Source organism: Falco cherrug, chromosome 5 (assembly GCF_023634085.1).
Source record: "Falco cherrug isolate bFalChe1 chromosome 5, bFalChe1.pri, whole genome shotgun sequence".
Classification (NCBI taxonomy): Eukaryota; Metazoa; Chordata; class Aves; order Falconiformes; family Falconidae; genus Falco; species Falco cherrug.
The window spans coordinates 27,556,237-27,573,443 of record NC_073701.1 but is presented as its reverse complement, the minus strand read 5'-3'; the positions used below and the strand labels follow the sequence as shown (position 1 = coordinate 27,573,443).

The following is a 17,207-nucleotide window of genomic DNA, read 5'->3' as shown; positions in this document are numbered from 1 at the left end:
AATATGTTATATGCTGCATGACTTCCACTGATTTGTCATAACACCATATAGAACTATATACAAAAAGTAATGAATAATGATGGAATTATGTTAAATGAAATTTTCATTTTTACTGATATTTTAAATTTATGCTTTAGCATTGCTTTTCTGATGTTTATATCACTATGGGTATGATACTGAAAAAAACACAACAGTTTCAACCTAATAGAATTTCCTGAAAAATACATGGGTAAGATGTGTTAACAAATTGTTACTGGGCTCATATTTTCTCCGAGTTGAAGGTTAGTTTTGAATTTGTCTCAATGAACTGCTGACCTGATGAAGGCCAGCAGAAACCAAAGATAAAAATCATAGCCCACCCTAAGTTATAAATCTTCATCCAGGTTCTTCCTGTAAGTGCTTTGCTTTGGGGAAGCAGTAGCTGCCACCATTAACATATTTTGTCATCACAGATTGTGATCACTCTTAGCCACTGAGGACCTAGATATGATTTCAAACCAGTGACCTAGAGATGAGAGGTACTTTATCTCATTAGAAGATAATCAGCACTATCTGGGCCCCTGAAGAATTACTGTTTCATGATTAGGCTCATAACCTAATGGAAAATAAGCCCCTTGGAGGAGGTAACTTTGAACAGTAGACGAAAGGTAATAAAAAATAGTAGATAGGCCGTGCAACTGAAGCTACTTTAAACCAGAGTCTCAGGGCTTCTCCTGGATAAGCAATAAATATACTGGAAACAAAAAACATTCACCCTTGGTTGTTCATTTGCCATCACAGACACAACCTAAGTGTCCAGCTTAACAGGCAGAGCAGTGGCTTGCATCAAATTGAATCCAAATCTGTTATTTTTTGTCCTTTTGCACAAAATGTGAAGTAGGAGAGGGAGGGGGAGGATGGAAATGGAAAAAGTGCATGGAAACTACTGTCTGTCTCTTCCTTCCCCTTTGGGGCTTTGTCACATTAGGCCTTTGCAATCATATTAGCAGTTTCCTTTGTAAATCTCCTCTCCTTCCAGGTTAGTATTCATATGTGGCAATGTTATTGCAAAGTGACTTTCCTCGCACCTTCAGTAAGATGCACGCTAACAGGGGGTGATGGAGAGGAGCTATGATGATGGGGATGTCAGACAGCATTAGCAGAGCAGTGCTGCTCTGCCTCTTTCCAGCCTGTGCTGCACCAGAGCCAGAGTTCTCTGCCATATTTCTTTCTTCAGTTCACATGAAGAGACTTTGTGGGGGATGAGAATGGCAGCTCCATGTCAGCTGTGACCACTGCAGCCAGAGCAGGAAAATGACTGTTCTATGCTCTTGGGAAACTTATCTGAAAGGTGACTCTGCTGCATCTAAGGACATGCAAAACTGGACATCACAGAATCAGCAATAGCTGTTACAAGAGCCAAATGTTCTCCCGGAGGGATGCAGGCTAAAGACACTCCTGGATGCAGAGCAAAGGCATAAGAACCAATTAATTTTGTTTTCTTCTACCATGCAGTTTGCAACTTTGCATAATGTCTTTCTGTCTTTTCCGCCCATCTCTACTTTTCGTCTCATCCCTTGCACAATGCATATGATTCTGACTCTGAGCACCAGCAACTAATTAATCATTAAGCAGTATTTTTTTTTTCCCCAGCATAATACCAGTTACTATAATTATTGTTACAGCTGCATCTATAAAATCTAACAGACTGAAACCCTGGGGCTGTGCACACCTGGGCTGGGAAGAATCTCATTTAACTGGAGCTGTTCAAAAGGTCTTCTAAACTAGTCCCCCTAGCTCTCCCTATCATCGGTACAGGCAGAAACAACTGTATCCAAAGAGGCCTCCAACCCATTTAAACAAGGAACCTGTTCTAGGGAAAAGTGTCTTTCTAATTGCCCCTAGGAGGGTGTCCTACTTCTGACAGATGAAGTGTGGCATGCCTTGTCTTCGTTTCTTCCTGTTTTACAGTTCTTTGCAAACACCATTGACTTCCAGTTTTCAGCCCTTTTCACTCTGAACTGGGTCTGTCCAGGTATTAACATATATTTTAGTATTGATCTTTTAATACATATATTCCTCTTTTATAGATCCCATTTGCAGGGTCCAAAGTATTAGAGTAGCACATTTATAAAAGTTCCTAAAAACATAATCATGCTGATTGTCTGCTTTAGAGTATGACAGAAGCATGCCCAGGACAAAAAACATGGTAATTTGTTCCCTGTGAAGCGCTACGGAAATCTGCTTATGCTTGTTTCAGTACGGTGCATCTCTTTGATGTCCTTTGCTCAAGGCTGTGCATAAGTCATACAGCTTCTCCCTGCCTTGTGCAAATTTACAATGAGGTGTTTGAGTAGCAGCACTCAGCTGGCTTTGTCACCAAAATCTATTCATAGCATTGTTATATGTGTTTTCTCCAGGGGTTGCCTAAGTAGGACTGATTTTGGCGCACTGCCCTGGTGCGTAGCCCTGCCTGACACCCTGCACCTAGCCACCAAAAACATCCTCTCCAACAAGGTAGTAACATGGGAAAACAAGGTTTGGAGAGGACTTCAGATCAATGTGGAGACAGATCTGTTGCAAGCACATGCCTGAGAGGTATTTTTACTAGTAAATATCTCCCAGACTGCTGTGTACAGGCACCGTTGCATGTCTGCTGATGGCAGATCCCAGCCCTTGTGTCCACTGCACAAGTGAAACTGGTAAAAGCCAATTGAATGACAGAAATTTTCCTGTTCCCCTCCAAAATCTTGGCAGATAGTCAATCTCTGAAGAGTTTTATGCCTTCTTTCCTTCTGCCCAGGTAAGAATGGATAAACCAGTATACAGTTTTTAAAAAGCTGTTTCATGTTGATTTTTTTGGTACTTAAGCTTTCAGAATGAAAGCTTATTTAAACCAAAAAATGAACTCTTTAAAGTGTCACAATAGTTTCTTAAGAGAAGTTTGATTTTTTTCCTAGAATATTTCAAAACCCAGTAATCCATTGAAATTGATCCCTTCTCTTACTACCCCTCAAAAAAAAAATTAACAAATCAGCATTTTATAGTGGAAAAAATTTTCACTGGGCAGTTCCCAGCCAAATCCATTATTTTTAGTTGTCTAGCTCAGCATGATGTGAAAGCCACGAAACAGAAGACATTACCCCTCCCTTGTATAAAATTAAGGGGCTTTTCCCATACATTTGATGGAAAATATGCTTTTTAAAACCACTTGAAACTTTTGGTTTCTTTATTTTAGCAAGACAGCATCACAAAGTCTGGGGTTTGATGTCCATGTTTGAAAAGTCTCGCTTCTATTTTTTTATGGAACATCCACTATTCTAATACCTAAGCCTGTATACACTGAATTTTACTGTCATCCTTATCTGTTGGCTACTGGCAGAAAAGTTGAAGCCTAACCCTCCTGCTGTAACACATGCAATCATTGGCACTAGCTTAGCCCTTGTTACCCAAAGTGAGTGTGGCCAGGTGACCCAGGAGTATCTTAATTTGTGCCAAAGAATGTGACTTTTAGAGAGGGAAGTACTTGCTACTGGCACTTACTCTTCCATCGGTAAGGGGAGCTGAGCTGTATCTTCTGTGCTGGAGGGATTTAACTGCTTTGGCCTAGCTCCCTATTCTTTTCTAGGCTGGAGTTTTAGCAGGAAGAATTTTAGTGCCACAGATCCATTGTGCCCATACTCCCAGAAAATGATTTGGTGCAGCTGCCACCAGTAATTCTTCCATTTGGGAATATTTCTCCTGTGCCATATGGATCCAATCACCTCTGCTCAGCCCTGCTCCTGAGCGTTTTTCAACTCCAGGTAAAGTCATGGTAGCGATTATGGTGGGAGTTAAGGAAAGCCTTTGGTCTCTAAACCTGAATTAACTCAAGAGGTTTTTGAGGCATTCCTTCTTGCCGCCTTCCCTCATACACCGCTTCACAGTTTTCAGCCAAAGGCTTTGCTTTTAGTGATTTATTTAGCACTTTTAGCAAGCTGTTAATGAGAGAGTGAAACCTGGAGAGGCTTGCCAGGACACTTCAGGGACAGGGGGAGGGAGGAAGGAGCAAGGGAGAGAGGGATGAAGACAGAGCAATGATTGAGGGAAGAAGGAAAGGGGTGGTTTTGTCTCTCCATTTCTTTGGTATTGTTCTTGCCAATTTTATTATTCTCCCTGGTTCTGTGTGTCGGTACAAATGAAGTTGGCAAGCTCCATTGAGAAGAAGGTGGCAAAGTCAATTTCCTAGTCCTGCCAAGTAGGTTCCCATGTCTAGACGGTGCATACAATGGTTGGCAAAAGGCCAGAAACAGAGTTAATGGATTTTTACAAAATAGCAGCATTTCTCTATTGATTTTTTTCAGGGTATTTCCAGAACTCCGGGAAAAGTAGGTAGCTACACTTTACAATTTTTTCTGCTAATAAAAGCCCTCAGAGGGAGGTTCTTAATAAAGACCCTTCTGGTCTGGGGGACATTCTCTAAAGACATCTCTTTAGAGGGGAGAGGATGAATATTATTAGATGTTACATTAGCTGTAAGTATCACTGTATGTGGAAATTGAGGTGGCAATTTTTATTGCCCTCGACTGTGGTTTTTACTCCTTTAAAGAAAAAGGTATCCTTGTTCACAGCCCAGTGGTGAAACTGAGTCTGAGCAAATGGCTTAAGCAGGGAGATGAGTAGTTTGGCACAATTTGCATCCCTTTTCCCCTGTTTATGATCAACTCCGGCAACAAAGTTTTCAAAAGATGTGTGTAGTCAGTGAAATGTGCCTAAACCTCCTCTGGGAAGACAAAAAATGTTTAGTGTCAGTGCTCTGAATTTACAGGTACCCTTAGTTGTAGGCTTTCTGTAATGTTAAGTGACCTTAAATACACATACAAATAAAGTGCATGCTGGAAAAATGGATTTTTTTGGACTCTGCTTTACAAAATATATTGACCAGGGGTTAAGTTTTTGGCCTGCCGTGCTGTGTTTCAAATGGGATTGGCAACTCCACCCATTTGGAAGTTAATCATGGTATTTGCAGAAGCCTTTTCTGTCTATTAAAACTCTCACCATCGGCATCTCAAGGCCCCCCTGAAGCCATATGTTGGCCATTATAGGATGGTGTAGTGTGTGAGAGAAAGAATTACTTGGACTGTAGCAGTATACTGGCAATTTGAGTTCCATCTATGGTCTGTGATGTGATGGTTAGCATAGTGGGGTCTGAAAGTGGTAATCTCTTCTTTGAAGGGAAGAGATAAATCAGAAATAAGTAAACTGTGGCTGGGGAAAACAGAGTTCAGGTACCTATTCATGTCTCTATTGTGATCTTGACAAGTGTCTTGACAATCAGGATCTACCTGAAAAAGAGATGTAATAGCATTTTCCCACCTTGCAGTCTATCAGTAGAGCATATGCTCTGCAGAGTGCAAGGGACTTAAATACAAGGTGAGCAAGGGGACATATTACAGCACATTTATCTGACTGTTTTGAGAAAGTCAGATTAAACCCTGACTTTTCTGACTTTCATTGTGGAAGGATTATGGACAAGGAAGGGGATGAGATGGCTGAAGATGAGCTTGATCTGAAGCAAATGTCAATAGTGGGAAGCCCTAAACAGGGAGGGTAAGGACAGGTGTAAAGTCCTGAAAAGGTGGAAACACTGAAAAGCCTCAGATATTATGAAAGGAAAAATTTAGAAGAAGTTAGTATAGACCATCTTATTAAAATTACTTCTTTCCATTCTGGGGTGGCTGGGATGAAGTATCCTGATCCTGACAGAGCTGATGCACCCGCTATATGGAGAGACCCACTTGTCGAATTGCTAGACTGGCTGTGCACTGAATGCCCAGTTTACCTGGGCAGGAATGGTTCCCCAGTCACTGCTACTTGCTTCCTCTGCTGCATCTGAGCCCTGTCTACTCCTGAAGTGGGGGTGAGACAGTATCCTGAGACCATGAGGTGTTGAAGGTATGCAACCTCTGTTCTTTATTCCTACTCCCAAATGCTTTCTAGGTAGCTCAAAATACACTTGATTGTTAGTGGTGTCATCTCCCCTGATAATTAACTAAAAATGCATTTTGCTTTGATAAAACAGCATGGCTACAAGAGTCTTACCTATTCCCATTAACACTTGGATGACAGAAATATATGGAGGAATGTCTTATTGGAAGGCCCTTATCAGATTGCTGAAGGGACCTTGCAGCTAAAGGTGAAATCTTCTAAAGGAAGCAGAGTCACTGGAAGAGGTGAAGTGAGGAAGGGAGACGTGGACAAGACAAAGATGAGTAAAGTGGTACTCCAGATCTCTCTTGAACTTCACACTTGCCAAGAAAGCCAGGAAAGAGAAAGATTTCTTCTCTGGAGTACTACAGTCAGTCTCACAGCCCTGTCGCTACTGCAGGGAAACTATTTTTCTCCACTTATTAACCCAGTTTTACATTTCACACGGTAGCTCATTCAGTAAAAAGAAAAAATGAACAGATACCACATACAAAAACATTTTTATTATTATAATTTGCTGTTTAATGCAATGCTTTAACTAGGAATACAACTCAGCAGAAGTACATACACATATATTGCATGTAATTTTAATTGTCTTCTGGATATTTCAAACCCTCATTGCCTCAGTCCTTCATGAGTTGTTTTGGTGAAACACCTTCCTTCATCCTGCATAATATATTTGAATGTTGCTGAATAACACAGATGTTTTTCTTCCAAATGGAGCACAACACTACATCCAAATTCCCAGTTAATATGACTTTGTCAGACCTTGCTTTCACTGTATGAATGTTGTGTATAATGTGTATACATCGATACAGCATATATAAATATATATCTATAATGTATATAATCAAGTGGGTCAGCTTTACTCAGCTAACCATAAACTTGTGCTTATCTTATTTATATGAGATCAAATGTACGGCATCAAGAATTTGACCAGTCCCCGACTTGTAAGATCCTCAGTTCCCACTTTTACCATATGAATTTGGATATCACATACATATAATGCATTCCCTTCTCTCTTGCAGAGTATTTTCTTTTGAAGAAAAGAATGCAGTTGGTTTATTTATACAAATGAGTAACAGGTTTTCCATACCCTTAAGTTAAAAAAAAAAAGTCTCAAGAAGACATGAGGTTTTTCCTCATACGTAGAGCTTGAAGAGTAATTGGACATTCATTGTAGCTATATTTACATTATAACCTTATCTGGATATTATTACACACAATGTATTTTTTACACAGTCAAGATATGGTGTTGGTCATGTTAAAACACACTATCTAAAGGTATTTACAAACTGCTACTCTCTAACTTACCAACCACCTCTGCAAAGTGGCACCAGAATTAAGGGATAAGATATAAGGTGTGTTTACTGGCAACCATGGCACTCTCACTAGTGTTTTTATTATTATTATTACTATCACTACTACCATGATGTGCTTCAGAGAAGGTCTGTCTTTGGGGTACAGGTGCAGAGACAGAGCTGCTGGAGGGGGCAGAAAACTTCCCTCCCTTCTCCCAGCCTTCAGGAGCTGGGGGGAACAGAAAAGCAATCCAGCCGTGACCCATCTGTCCCCTTGCAAGCTGGGGCACACCAAGCTTGTGCTGTGCTTTCTTCAGTGCTGTCAGGTGAGTCAGTCCAAATGTTAAATACCCAGCAAAATCCTTCCTTCCAAAGGCCGCTGTAACACAGACTGTGATCATGCTGCCTCCCATACCACCCACAGCTGCTTCTCCCAGAGACTCAGAGCACTTTGGGGCATCTCAAAGAAAACAGTTTCTGTGTGCTTCTTGGCAAGAATAATAAAAAAAAGTCACTATAAAAAATGAAAAAGAGTAGTTACCTAATGGCACTTTTCAGGTTATGCAGAGCTTTGGAAGGCAAAAAGACACCAGAATTTGTTTCCCTTTATTTGGTTAATACCAGAATGAATCGTGTACAACAAGTCTACCCAGTATCCTAAAATAGGAGGCCTGGAAGGACTGATATGCTCGTGTAACCCACAAGTTCCATAATGTAGCATAACAGGCCATAGAAAAAGGCGTGAAGTAAAAATACTGGAGAAATAATTGCACTGGTTGTGGTAAATGATTCATGTCCAACTCAGCCTTGCTATAATTACATTCTTAGGCTTGGTTTCTCAGTGAACACTCTGCTAGTAAGCACAGGAATGGAAGGGTATACAGGGTAAGGGAGGGCTGCTTTACCATTGCACAGGGCATGAAATTAATCTGTGCAGGTTGCTGCATGATATTCCAGTACAAGAACATTCACTCTTTGCTGCTATCCACTGTTCTTTCTAATATGGAGGTGACAAAACTGGGGAAGAAGAGAATTGACTTGTCTTTGTTTCACACAAGGGTTGGTGGGTTTCTTACTTCCAATTTAAAACCCATGCAGAAAGGATTTATGGAACTTCTCACTCCATACAGTAGTGCGGGCTTCAGTGGAGGGGGATCCGCGTGCTAGAGAAGGCAATATTTTGGTGGGGTTTAGGAATCTGAATGCCAGTGTTCAGTGCCTGAAAGGCAAGAGAAATTGCACACCTGTAGCTGAAATGCAGGCAACATACTTGTTAAAGTGAGGGAGGAGGAAAGCTTTTTGTCAAGACTATGACAAAAGAGGAAAGACGGGCAAAGAAATGAAAAAAGGAGCCACAGCAAATTAAGGACCATCTCAGCTTCCTTCAGAGAAAGATTTTCTATAAATTTAAAAAAAAAATATCTTTAAAGTCTAGAGCTTTTCATGATATACAAGAGAAATAAAAGCAATACTGTATTGAAATCGCACCCTAGCAAATGTCTCTGGACATGTTATATAAAACATCTGTAGAGCCAGGGATGTAAAACACCTACTTTTTGCTTCTCAACTTTTACCACTTGCACTGCTGTCAGTTGAGAGCACAGAGCCATCTAGGAAGTGATCTTTAAAAATATCAAAAGCATTAGAGTCCAAACCCACTACCTGTCAGCAAACACTCCCCACACAGAGAAAGAAAGTTTGTTTTCTTGCTGTTTCTTTCCTAAGACTTTAGCTTCTCACAAGAAGCATCCTGATTTCTCAAAAAAATTAAAGATTTTTAGGAATTATTGTAAGGGGAGGAAGGGAAAACAAAAATCAGCAGCACTCTTCCTGCCTGCCCCAGCTGCATCACATCAGCTTTGCAGCATGATGGCTGTGAAGATGTTTTACCCATTTATACTGCAAGGCCAGGACCATTTTTTGGCAACAGAAGTGGCAAGGGGAAGTGGTGTCAGTGGAAGTGAAAAATTCAAAGTGTGCCACCTCAGCACCACAGGCGAAACCAGGACCTGTATCCCCAGGCAGCACTGGGGCAGCTGTTGCATCCATAGGAATGAAGAACTGGGATCAAAATCAGTCAAAACTGGAGAAGGGGGCAGTGAGTTTACTAGGAAGCCCCACTGCAAAGCAGACACATGGACACATTCAAATCCATCAGGAGATAAGAACACAAACAAAAAAAAATGCCCATTCCCTTGTGCTCCTGGCCCGGCCGGGATGGCCAGGAGCAGCTGGGCCACCCTGAAGGTTTTCTCACCGATGTGTGGGCTGTTCTCACCATGGCCACGCTCACTAAAGATGCCTCCTCTGTAAATACTTTTTCCTCCACCAGAAAAATATAAAACAGAGGTGTGATAGATTTAACACTTGCTTTTGTCCCTTCGTGCTTTGTAGATGTCAAACAACTGATCCCTGGGGTCTATTTGATTACTTCTATCCCCATGAGCGTTTGTGAGGTAAGAAAGAAAGAAAAGTAATCTGACCTATATAGAAGTGTTTGTTGCCTTTGGATGATTTTTCATCAGGCAATGTTCAAACACTTTGCTATCTCTGAACAGATCCTCATGAATCCTAGTAAATCAAATGAAAACCCCAAACAGAAAGAAGTCTGACAAAAATTTTTGTTAGGTTTAGCCCTCGCTGGAAAACAGATTCCTCAACGTTACTTCAGGTTTTCTCTTTCTTTCTCTTTTCCTCCCTCTCTTTTTATTTTTTAAACCACAGATGCCTTTCAGGCTCAGAAAAGGTGCCAGCTGGATGGACTTATCTTCAGGCTGTTGTTCTCTCCCTGGAGAGTGAAGGTAGGACCAGCCCGTGACAGTACCAGTCACTCCCCATGAGCTGCCGACATGACAGATCCTGCTGCAGCAGGGTTGCTGCCAAAGATTGGGTGGGCCTTTTCCGTTTTAGCTTGTTTCTGGAAATAATTAAGAGGAAGAAAAGGAAAGGGCAAGAAGTGCTAGCTGCAGTTTTTTGTTATTGTTTTCTGTTATTTTTCTCATGCATCACCTGCACAGTTTGCTCAATTTCTGTGTGAAACAAAAGTGGCCAGCACAGCACATGGTGTGGACATGCCGCTGGGATCCTCCGGCCAAGCCCAAGGTGAAGATGTGGCAGCACCAGCAGCACCTGGGGCCTTGTGGGCGACGGGGCGCAGGTGACAGCTGGGGAAGCTGGAGGAGGTACCCAGGGAGCGCTGCTCTTCAAGACCGACATCTAGATCTTGCAGAACTATCACTCAGAAGGGAAGTGAAACCTGGTGAACGTGGTTTGGGACACAAAGGAAAGACATGAGAGCTCAAAAGATGTTCAAAAGAACAAACTATTTTGCATCTTGGAAAGATTATTCCCCCCCCCCCTTTTTTTTTTTTTTTTTAATAAGCCACAATCAGCTGAAGACCCACGAGGTTCCCAGTATCTCAGGGCAGGCTCTGCCTCCTCTCTGCCTTGTGGAAGGGGTAGACAGTGTCATGAGTAACTGTTGGCTCTGCACCTCCCACCAGTTCCCAACGAGTGCAACACAGACAAAACCCCATGCAATATCTTGAGAGTTATGTGAATATTTTCCATGTATATAAATCACTTTGGGGTGTGTGTTTGCATGCCTGTGCATACATGTGTAGGTGCATTATGTCATCTACTTTTACATTGTGTAGTTGGCTGTGAATGTGGATGTACCATGGGAATATTTTTTTATTGAACTGGTACAAGGTGGAAACTCACAATTGTGTGTCCTGCGAGCCTTTTAAATGTACTATAACACAAACCAAAGCATGCTATCCTTTAGGATCAAAAGTGGGGAATGGTGCTAGAGAAAAGTGCTTGAAAGCTTCAAACTCAAGGTTTGGGGTTTTTTTTGTTTGTTTCATAATATTGGCCCCAAATTTTTTTTTTTTTGCATGCTATTTTGAGTGTTGAAAACGTATAATTGTAATCTCTAATTTGCACTTTTTAACTTGTAGAAGTGTCCCTAGCTGTTAGAAGGTTTCATAACTTATAAACAAGTGACAGTTTCAAAGGTCAGAATAAAGGCTTTGCACACCTGTTGGAAAACTGGACCTAAAAGATTAGATAAGAATATACAAACCATTATTTCCCAATTTGAGTACCTGTACTATTGATACCCATAGCACTTGCTGAAAGAAAGAAGCAGGTGTGTTCCTTTTATGAAACTTTTCTAAAGAAAATGAAATTAACAGATGAACAGATTTCATTTTATCTTTGGTTTTTATCTGAATTTTTTAACACTGTAGAAGGATGAATGAAGTAGAAATGATCATGTAAATCTTTCCTCTGACCTGTCAAGATAAGCCTGGTGAATGTAGTTTTAAAAGACAAGCAGCACTCAATTTTGCAAGCCTTATCATTGAATTATTCTTCCTTACAAGCAGGAAGATGAAAATAGTATAGTAGATATGACTCAAGGTGAGTAAGGATTGCAAAATTAGACCCTTGGCTGTATGGAGACACTTAGATATATTAGAATGAAATCACTAGGGGTCTAAAATCAATGAATGCATATTAAGACACATTAATCCTGAGATTAATGTGGCCTTAATTTACTGCAGTTTAATCCTCCTCATTTTCACCTTCTGCTAGGAATTTGTACTTCGAAACATGAAAATTGTCATATTGCCAAAGTGCTTTGACACTGTGTTTCAATAAGCTCATCAAATGTAAAAGTTAAGTCTGCAAGATTAATTTCCCTGTAATCTTGAAGGCTGCTATTTTGCAGTGCATTTTGGAAGACTCTAAAGTGGTAGCATGAAATAACAGAATGATTTGGTGTCCTACTTGGTAGGTGGCTTTCAATCCAGAAGACAGTCTCTTAGGACACTGTCTATGCAGCAAGCTACTTTTTTGGGTAATAAAACCTGTAGGTCTACCTTCCCTAGTGCCTGGAAGTTAGAGTTACTAAGAAGGAGGTAACTAGAATATGCATAACTCGCAGACAATTGCTATTTTCAGTCATCTGATACACTTTCTTCTGTCCGCTCAGTGCTACAGTAAATATCAAATATTGAAATAGTAAATTCGTTACCAGGCAGAGAGAATCTGAATTTGAACTGGTTGGAGTAGCAGGTAATATTTGAACTTGACCCCTGCCAGCCTCCCATCCAGACTATTTCAGTATCTGGTTTTGTGAATTCACTGTTTTCCTCTCTGCCTTTTTATTAGTGTTATCCCTTGGCTTACAGTCAAAATATTGCTCCCAGCTGGTACAAAAGGCAATATAGCCAATATCTTTTCCACAAAGTAAACATCTTGTCCAGGATACACCCAGGAAGGACACTGGTTTCACACTGAGGACTTAGGCAGAGCTTGATCCATGTGGGCATGTCAGTCCGTCTTGTTCATTTCCTCAATAAATGTGAATCATCTTTTGACTGCTCAAGAGCACAGTCATCCAATATTAACTATTCATTCTGTGGAGCCTCAGCAAACCTCTTCATTTGTACATCAGATTTTAAAAGGATTTAGCTTCCCTCCATTTTCCTAGTAATAACCTTGTTCTTATTCTTCACCTGAGGCCCTCTGTTTGGCCACTGTAGTGGCTGACTGGATGAGACCTTTCTTCGAATTTACAACTTCCTTTGATATTCAGTCTTTGTGCCCTGGACAAGAAAGCTACAAAAAGGAAGGAAAGGCTGATGGAGGTAAATGACAAATCCACAGGTAGATGTTATACAACAAACAAAGTGAACAAAATTGTCTCAAAAGCTTTGGTTTACATGAATGCTGAAATAGTCTTGGGATGTAGCAGTCTGGAAAAGACGGTCTTTTTTCACTTTTACCTTGACATGATGAAAGAATCATGGAACAAAAGCCCCTAGAAGGGGGCTAGAGGCAGACTTTGAATGATACAAGTATTAGGCAACGGTTACAAGTTGAACATAAATTTTGGAACTGATGCAGTTTTAGAAATGGTAGTGTTATAAACAACATAAAATAACTTTCACCATGATTTACCTAACATTAACATTCTTACATAAGAGTGACAAAAAAGCTTTAGACAACAGAAACCTTCTACTATGATTCATTTGGATTATGTAATAATCCTCCAAACTCCTATGCCTCTTCCACACAGTCATTGTTAAAATTCCTTTTTTTTTTCCTCCTAGATGAAGACATATTAAACAGACACGGGGGGGGGGGGGGGGGGGGGGGAGAGCGAAAAAAAAAACAAACCCCCCCCCCCAAGTATTTTACACAGAATGACCAAAACTTTTTACACTCTAAAGCCTTTCTGCAGAATACTCTCAGAAAGCAAGGAACTGTGCTTCCAGTCCACATACTTGAATACTTCCTCAAGCATCCCCACGTCCTCAAGATTAATTTCAATAATTAAAAAAATGTTTTTAAATGTAGTTCTCAGGGGTGGAGCTGATGCCCCACGTCAATATTTCCACTAGCATCCTGGATTGCACATTCCATAGAAGAGCATAAAGTGCTATGGCATTTTTTTTTTAAATTAATTTGGAACTTCTTCACCCTTTTCATTATTATTTTTATTATTATTTTTACCTTGTAGCTCCTATATTCTTGTAATGACACATAAGAAGGTGCTTAAACGTCTTCTTGAAAGTAGCATTGCAGAGGGCATAGCAAGCAGGGTTGATGGTGCTGTTGATATAGCAAAGCCAATAACCTATGGTCCACACAGTGCCGGGGATGCAGGATGTGCAGAAGCTGTTGATGAGCACCATCACGTTGTATGGGGTCCAGGTGATGATGAAGGCCAGGAGGATAGCCAAAATAGTCCTTGTCACTTTTTTCTCTCTAGAAGGAGGTGGTTTCTTTTTGGCTGGCTGCTTTGTCATCTTGACGATTTTCCGTGCTACACTATTCTGCTTCTCCTCCCCGTTGGTGCCTACAATCTCCACGGTAGTGTTGGTGGGTGCACAGCAGTCACTCTTTTGGGACTTGGTGACTATCCTGATGCACGTCAGCTTGGAGTTCTCTGCTTTGAGATGGTCTTGGGATGCGGAAGCCTGGCTGGCATCTTTGGCAGCTTCATCCTCTTTCATGTTGGAAGCAACCACACTGACAGAGGTGGAGTCATTGGAGCTCTCCTTCTCCTCCCCTTGAACACAGTTCTCCGTCACAGTCTCTCCAGTGGTTTTTCCATTCTGAATTTTGCTGTGCTCCAACCCATCCCCACTGGTTGGGAGGTTGTTATTGTTTGGTTTCACTATTTTACCTTGGACAAGGCTGGGGGAAACTGTATCTTGGTTTTGGGCAGCTTCCTTTTTCCCTTTCTTTATCCGACTCTTACTGGCTCGAGAGATTTGCCAGTAAAGGACAGTCATGATGATAACAGGCAAATAGAAAGCTGCAATGGCAGTACCAAAAGTGACAGCAGCATTAGAAAAAAACTGGATGTAGCAATCTCCATCTGGGACAGTCCTTCCTCCCACAATGAACTGCCAGAAGAGAATTGCAGGGGCCCACAGAATGAAGGACAGCACCCATGCAGCTGCAATCATCATGCCTGCCATCTTAGTGGTCCGCTTTACAGGATATGTCAGAGGTTTGGTGACACAGAAGTATCTGTCAAAGCTGATAATGAGGAGGTTCATTACAGAGGCATTGCTGACCACATAGTCAAGAGCCAGCCAGAGGTCACACACCACAGGCCCCAAGGGCCAGTAGCCTATCACAGTGTAGAGGGTGTACAGGTTCATGGAAAAGATGCCGATGATCAAGTCAGCGCAAGCCAAGCTGAACAGGAAATAGTTGTTGACAGTCTGCAGGTGCCTGTTGACTTTGATCGACACCATGACCAGGATGTTGCCAATTATGGTGACTAGACTAAGAGACCCTGCTACCAGGACGATGAAGACCACCTCAACAGTTTTATAGGGGCTCTCCAAAGCCATCACATTTTCAGTGGAAGAGTTTATATATGTTGAGTTATTCATTTCTGCTCTGCTAACAAGATACCCAGTTATCACTTAAGCCTGCAGAGGAAAGAAACCAAAACAGGTATCACCATTAAATTAGTCACTTTGCTTTTAGGAAATGGATCCCAAAAATTCTACTTGGAAAGAGTTTAAAGGTAGAAGATGTATTCAGAAGGACCAGTCGGCTTTGGCTGATGAAAACACCTTACAACATATAATATTGCTTTAGGAGTAACATACCAGTAAGATACCTCTAAATACGTGACAAAGACATATGAATCCACATCTAGATTTTTAAGTTCTCAGATGCATTTTTCTCTTTATCCTGTTATAAAATTAATATTGACCTTAACAATTTGGAACTGGATCTGCATTTGGATTTCTTTCCTACCAATAAAATAGTTCACTTTGCTCATTTCAAGCCCTATTCCTAAGTCTAGTCCTGAGGGTATGCCATTCTTCTAACCTGAGGTGAAGATGTGGTTTACCAGGAGCCAGATCACATGAAGGTGTCTTATGTTTCCATCTTTCCTTCATGTTCCATCTGGGTATGTTTCTATGAGGTTTAGGGAACAAGTTTGTGTCATGTGTCCCTCTGATTTTCTTACACTGCTGTTACTTTTATTGTCAACACTTGAAAAGATTTTGGCACTGCATCAAACTAAAGTTATTAGTCTGCAAATAAACAAAAAAAATGTAGATCTGTTGAAGTCAATAGAGTTAGTAAACATACCTCAGTTGAGCATCTGACAATCTGGTTAGATGTGTACAATTTTTATTTATATTTTTCCATTTCAGTGTGATTTGACTATTTGTAACTGGAAAAGGGGTTGTTGTTTGTTTGGGTTTTTCAATGTTATAAAGTTATCTCTTGATGCTTGCTTGCTTGTACTTTTCTCATTTCTTTCAAATTACAATATTTTTAATCTTTATCATATAAAGCTACGAGAAAAAGTCTGAAATGGATAGCAGGGTAATGATAGAGAAAAAAACAGATAAAAATCAGTTCAGTTTATATACAGCAATTCTTTTTGTAACCCGTATAGCCTGCTGGCAGTACTCAATAAATAGTAATTAAACTACTGGCAATATGCATTTGATAGAAGACCAAGAAAAACGCACATGCTTTTGCCTTCAGGATATGTACTATCCTTTTGTGCATCCCCTGGAAGTCAATAGAATGCACTGGAATTGTACAGCCAGTCTCCAAGCGCTCATTATTTATGAGCTGTGCTCAAGTGATTATTGAGGCATGAAGGCCAGATGTAACAGAGAAGTTAGGCTCTTTATAACTGGAATACTCTCCTTTTTTCCCCACCCATAAGGCATCACTTCTTTAAGGCAGAGCTTCTAAAAGTGGTGGTGCAATCAAAGGAAGACAGAAAGTTCAGTGATGTTTGGCTCCTCTACACATCAGGGATTAAGGAATCCTCCTGTGGCCCTTGTGACTAACCTGCTGATGCACAGACATATACAGTCTGTGTCACATAAACAGAGCAATGCATTCTCACTGTCATTTCAGCACTGCATATTTTCTTTCAGATGCAAAAGGAAGAAGATGATGCAAAATGTCAGCACAACAGCAAAACTCCTTCTGACCTCTAAGAAAAGTAAGCAAGTCTGTCTCTGTGGAAAAGTCAAAATGCTATACCACTGTAAAGGTTTTTATTCTGAAGCAGTTTTGTAATCTTGTAATTTACACTTAAAGAAATACAACTGGCAGAAGGTGGGGCTCACGCATTTGCCTTTGCTTGTAAAAACAGCTGATTTGTTTATGAATTCCATGTTGAAGAGAACAGAGGAACATAAGGTTGGACAGACAGTTTTCCTACAATCTATTCACAGGTACATCCCTAAAATCCTTGTGATCAGGTTCAAGAGAACAAAACTGTGATGAGGAATGTTTTAATTAAATATATGCTTTGTACAGTAAGAATAGGCTGAGTGGAATATAACAGAATTTATACTGTGTGCAAAAAATAGCCAGGAGTATAGCCAGGAGTATATCTTTAATATATAGGACTGTCATTTCAGCAATTCACTGTGTGCTTTTCAC

At 40.7% G+C, this 17,207-nt stretch overlaps 1 protein-coding gene across 9 annotated transcripts in view; it reads right to left on the bottom strand.

Moving 5' to 3' along the window:
• Positions 1 to 6,429: 6,429 nt before the first annotated feature.
• The window catches only part of CHRM2 (cholinergic receptor muscarinic 2), a 107,359-nt gene continuing 96,581 nt past the window's right edge, over positions 6,430 to 17,207 (bottom strand). For 7 of the 9 annotated variants that reach the window (XM_055711433.1, XM_027804586.2, XM_027804588.2 and 4 more), the window contains 2 exons: positions 13,773 to 15,208; positions 6,430 to 12,875 (listed from right to left, as the gene is read on the bottom strand). In XM_055711433.1, coding sequence (XP_055567408.1) covers positions 12,830 to 12,875; positions 13,773 to 15,169 — 1,443 coding nt within the window. In that variant the 5' untranslated portion in view covers positions 15,170 to 15,208 and the 3' untranslated portion in view covers positions 6,430 to 12,829. Of the gene's footprint in view, positions 12,876 to 13,399; positions 15,209 to 17,207 lie in introns of those variants that run through there. The other 2 variants (XM_027804590.2, XM_027804591.2) reach the window with 2 other exon arrangements.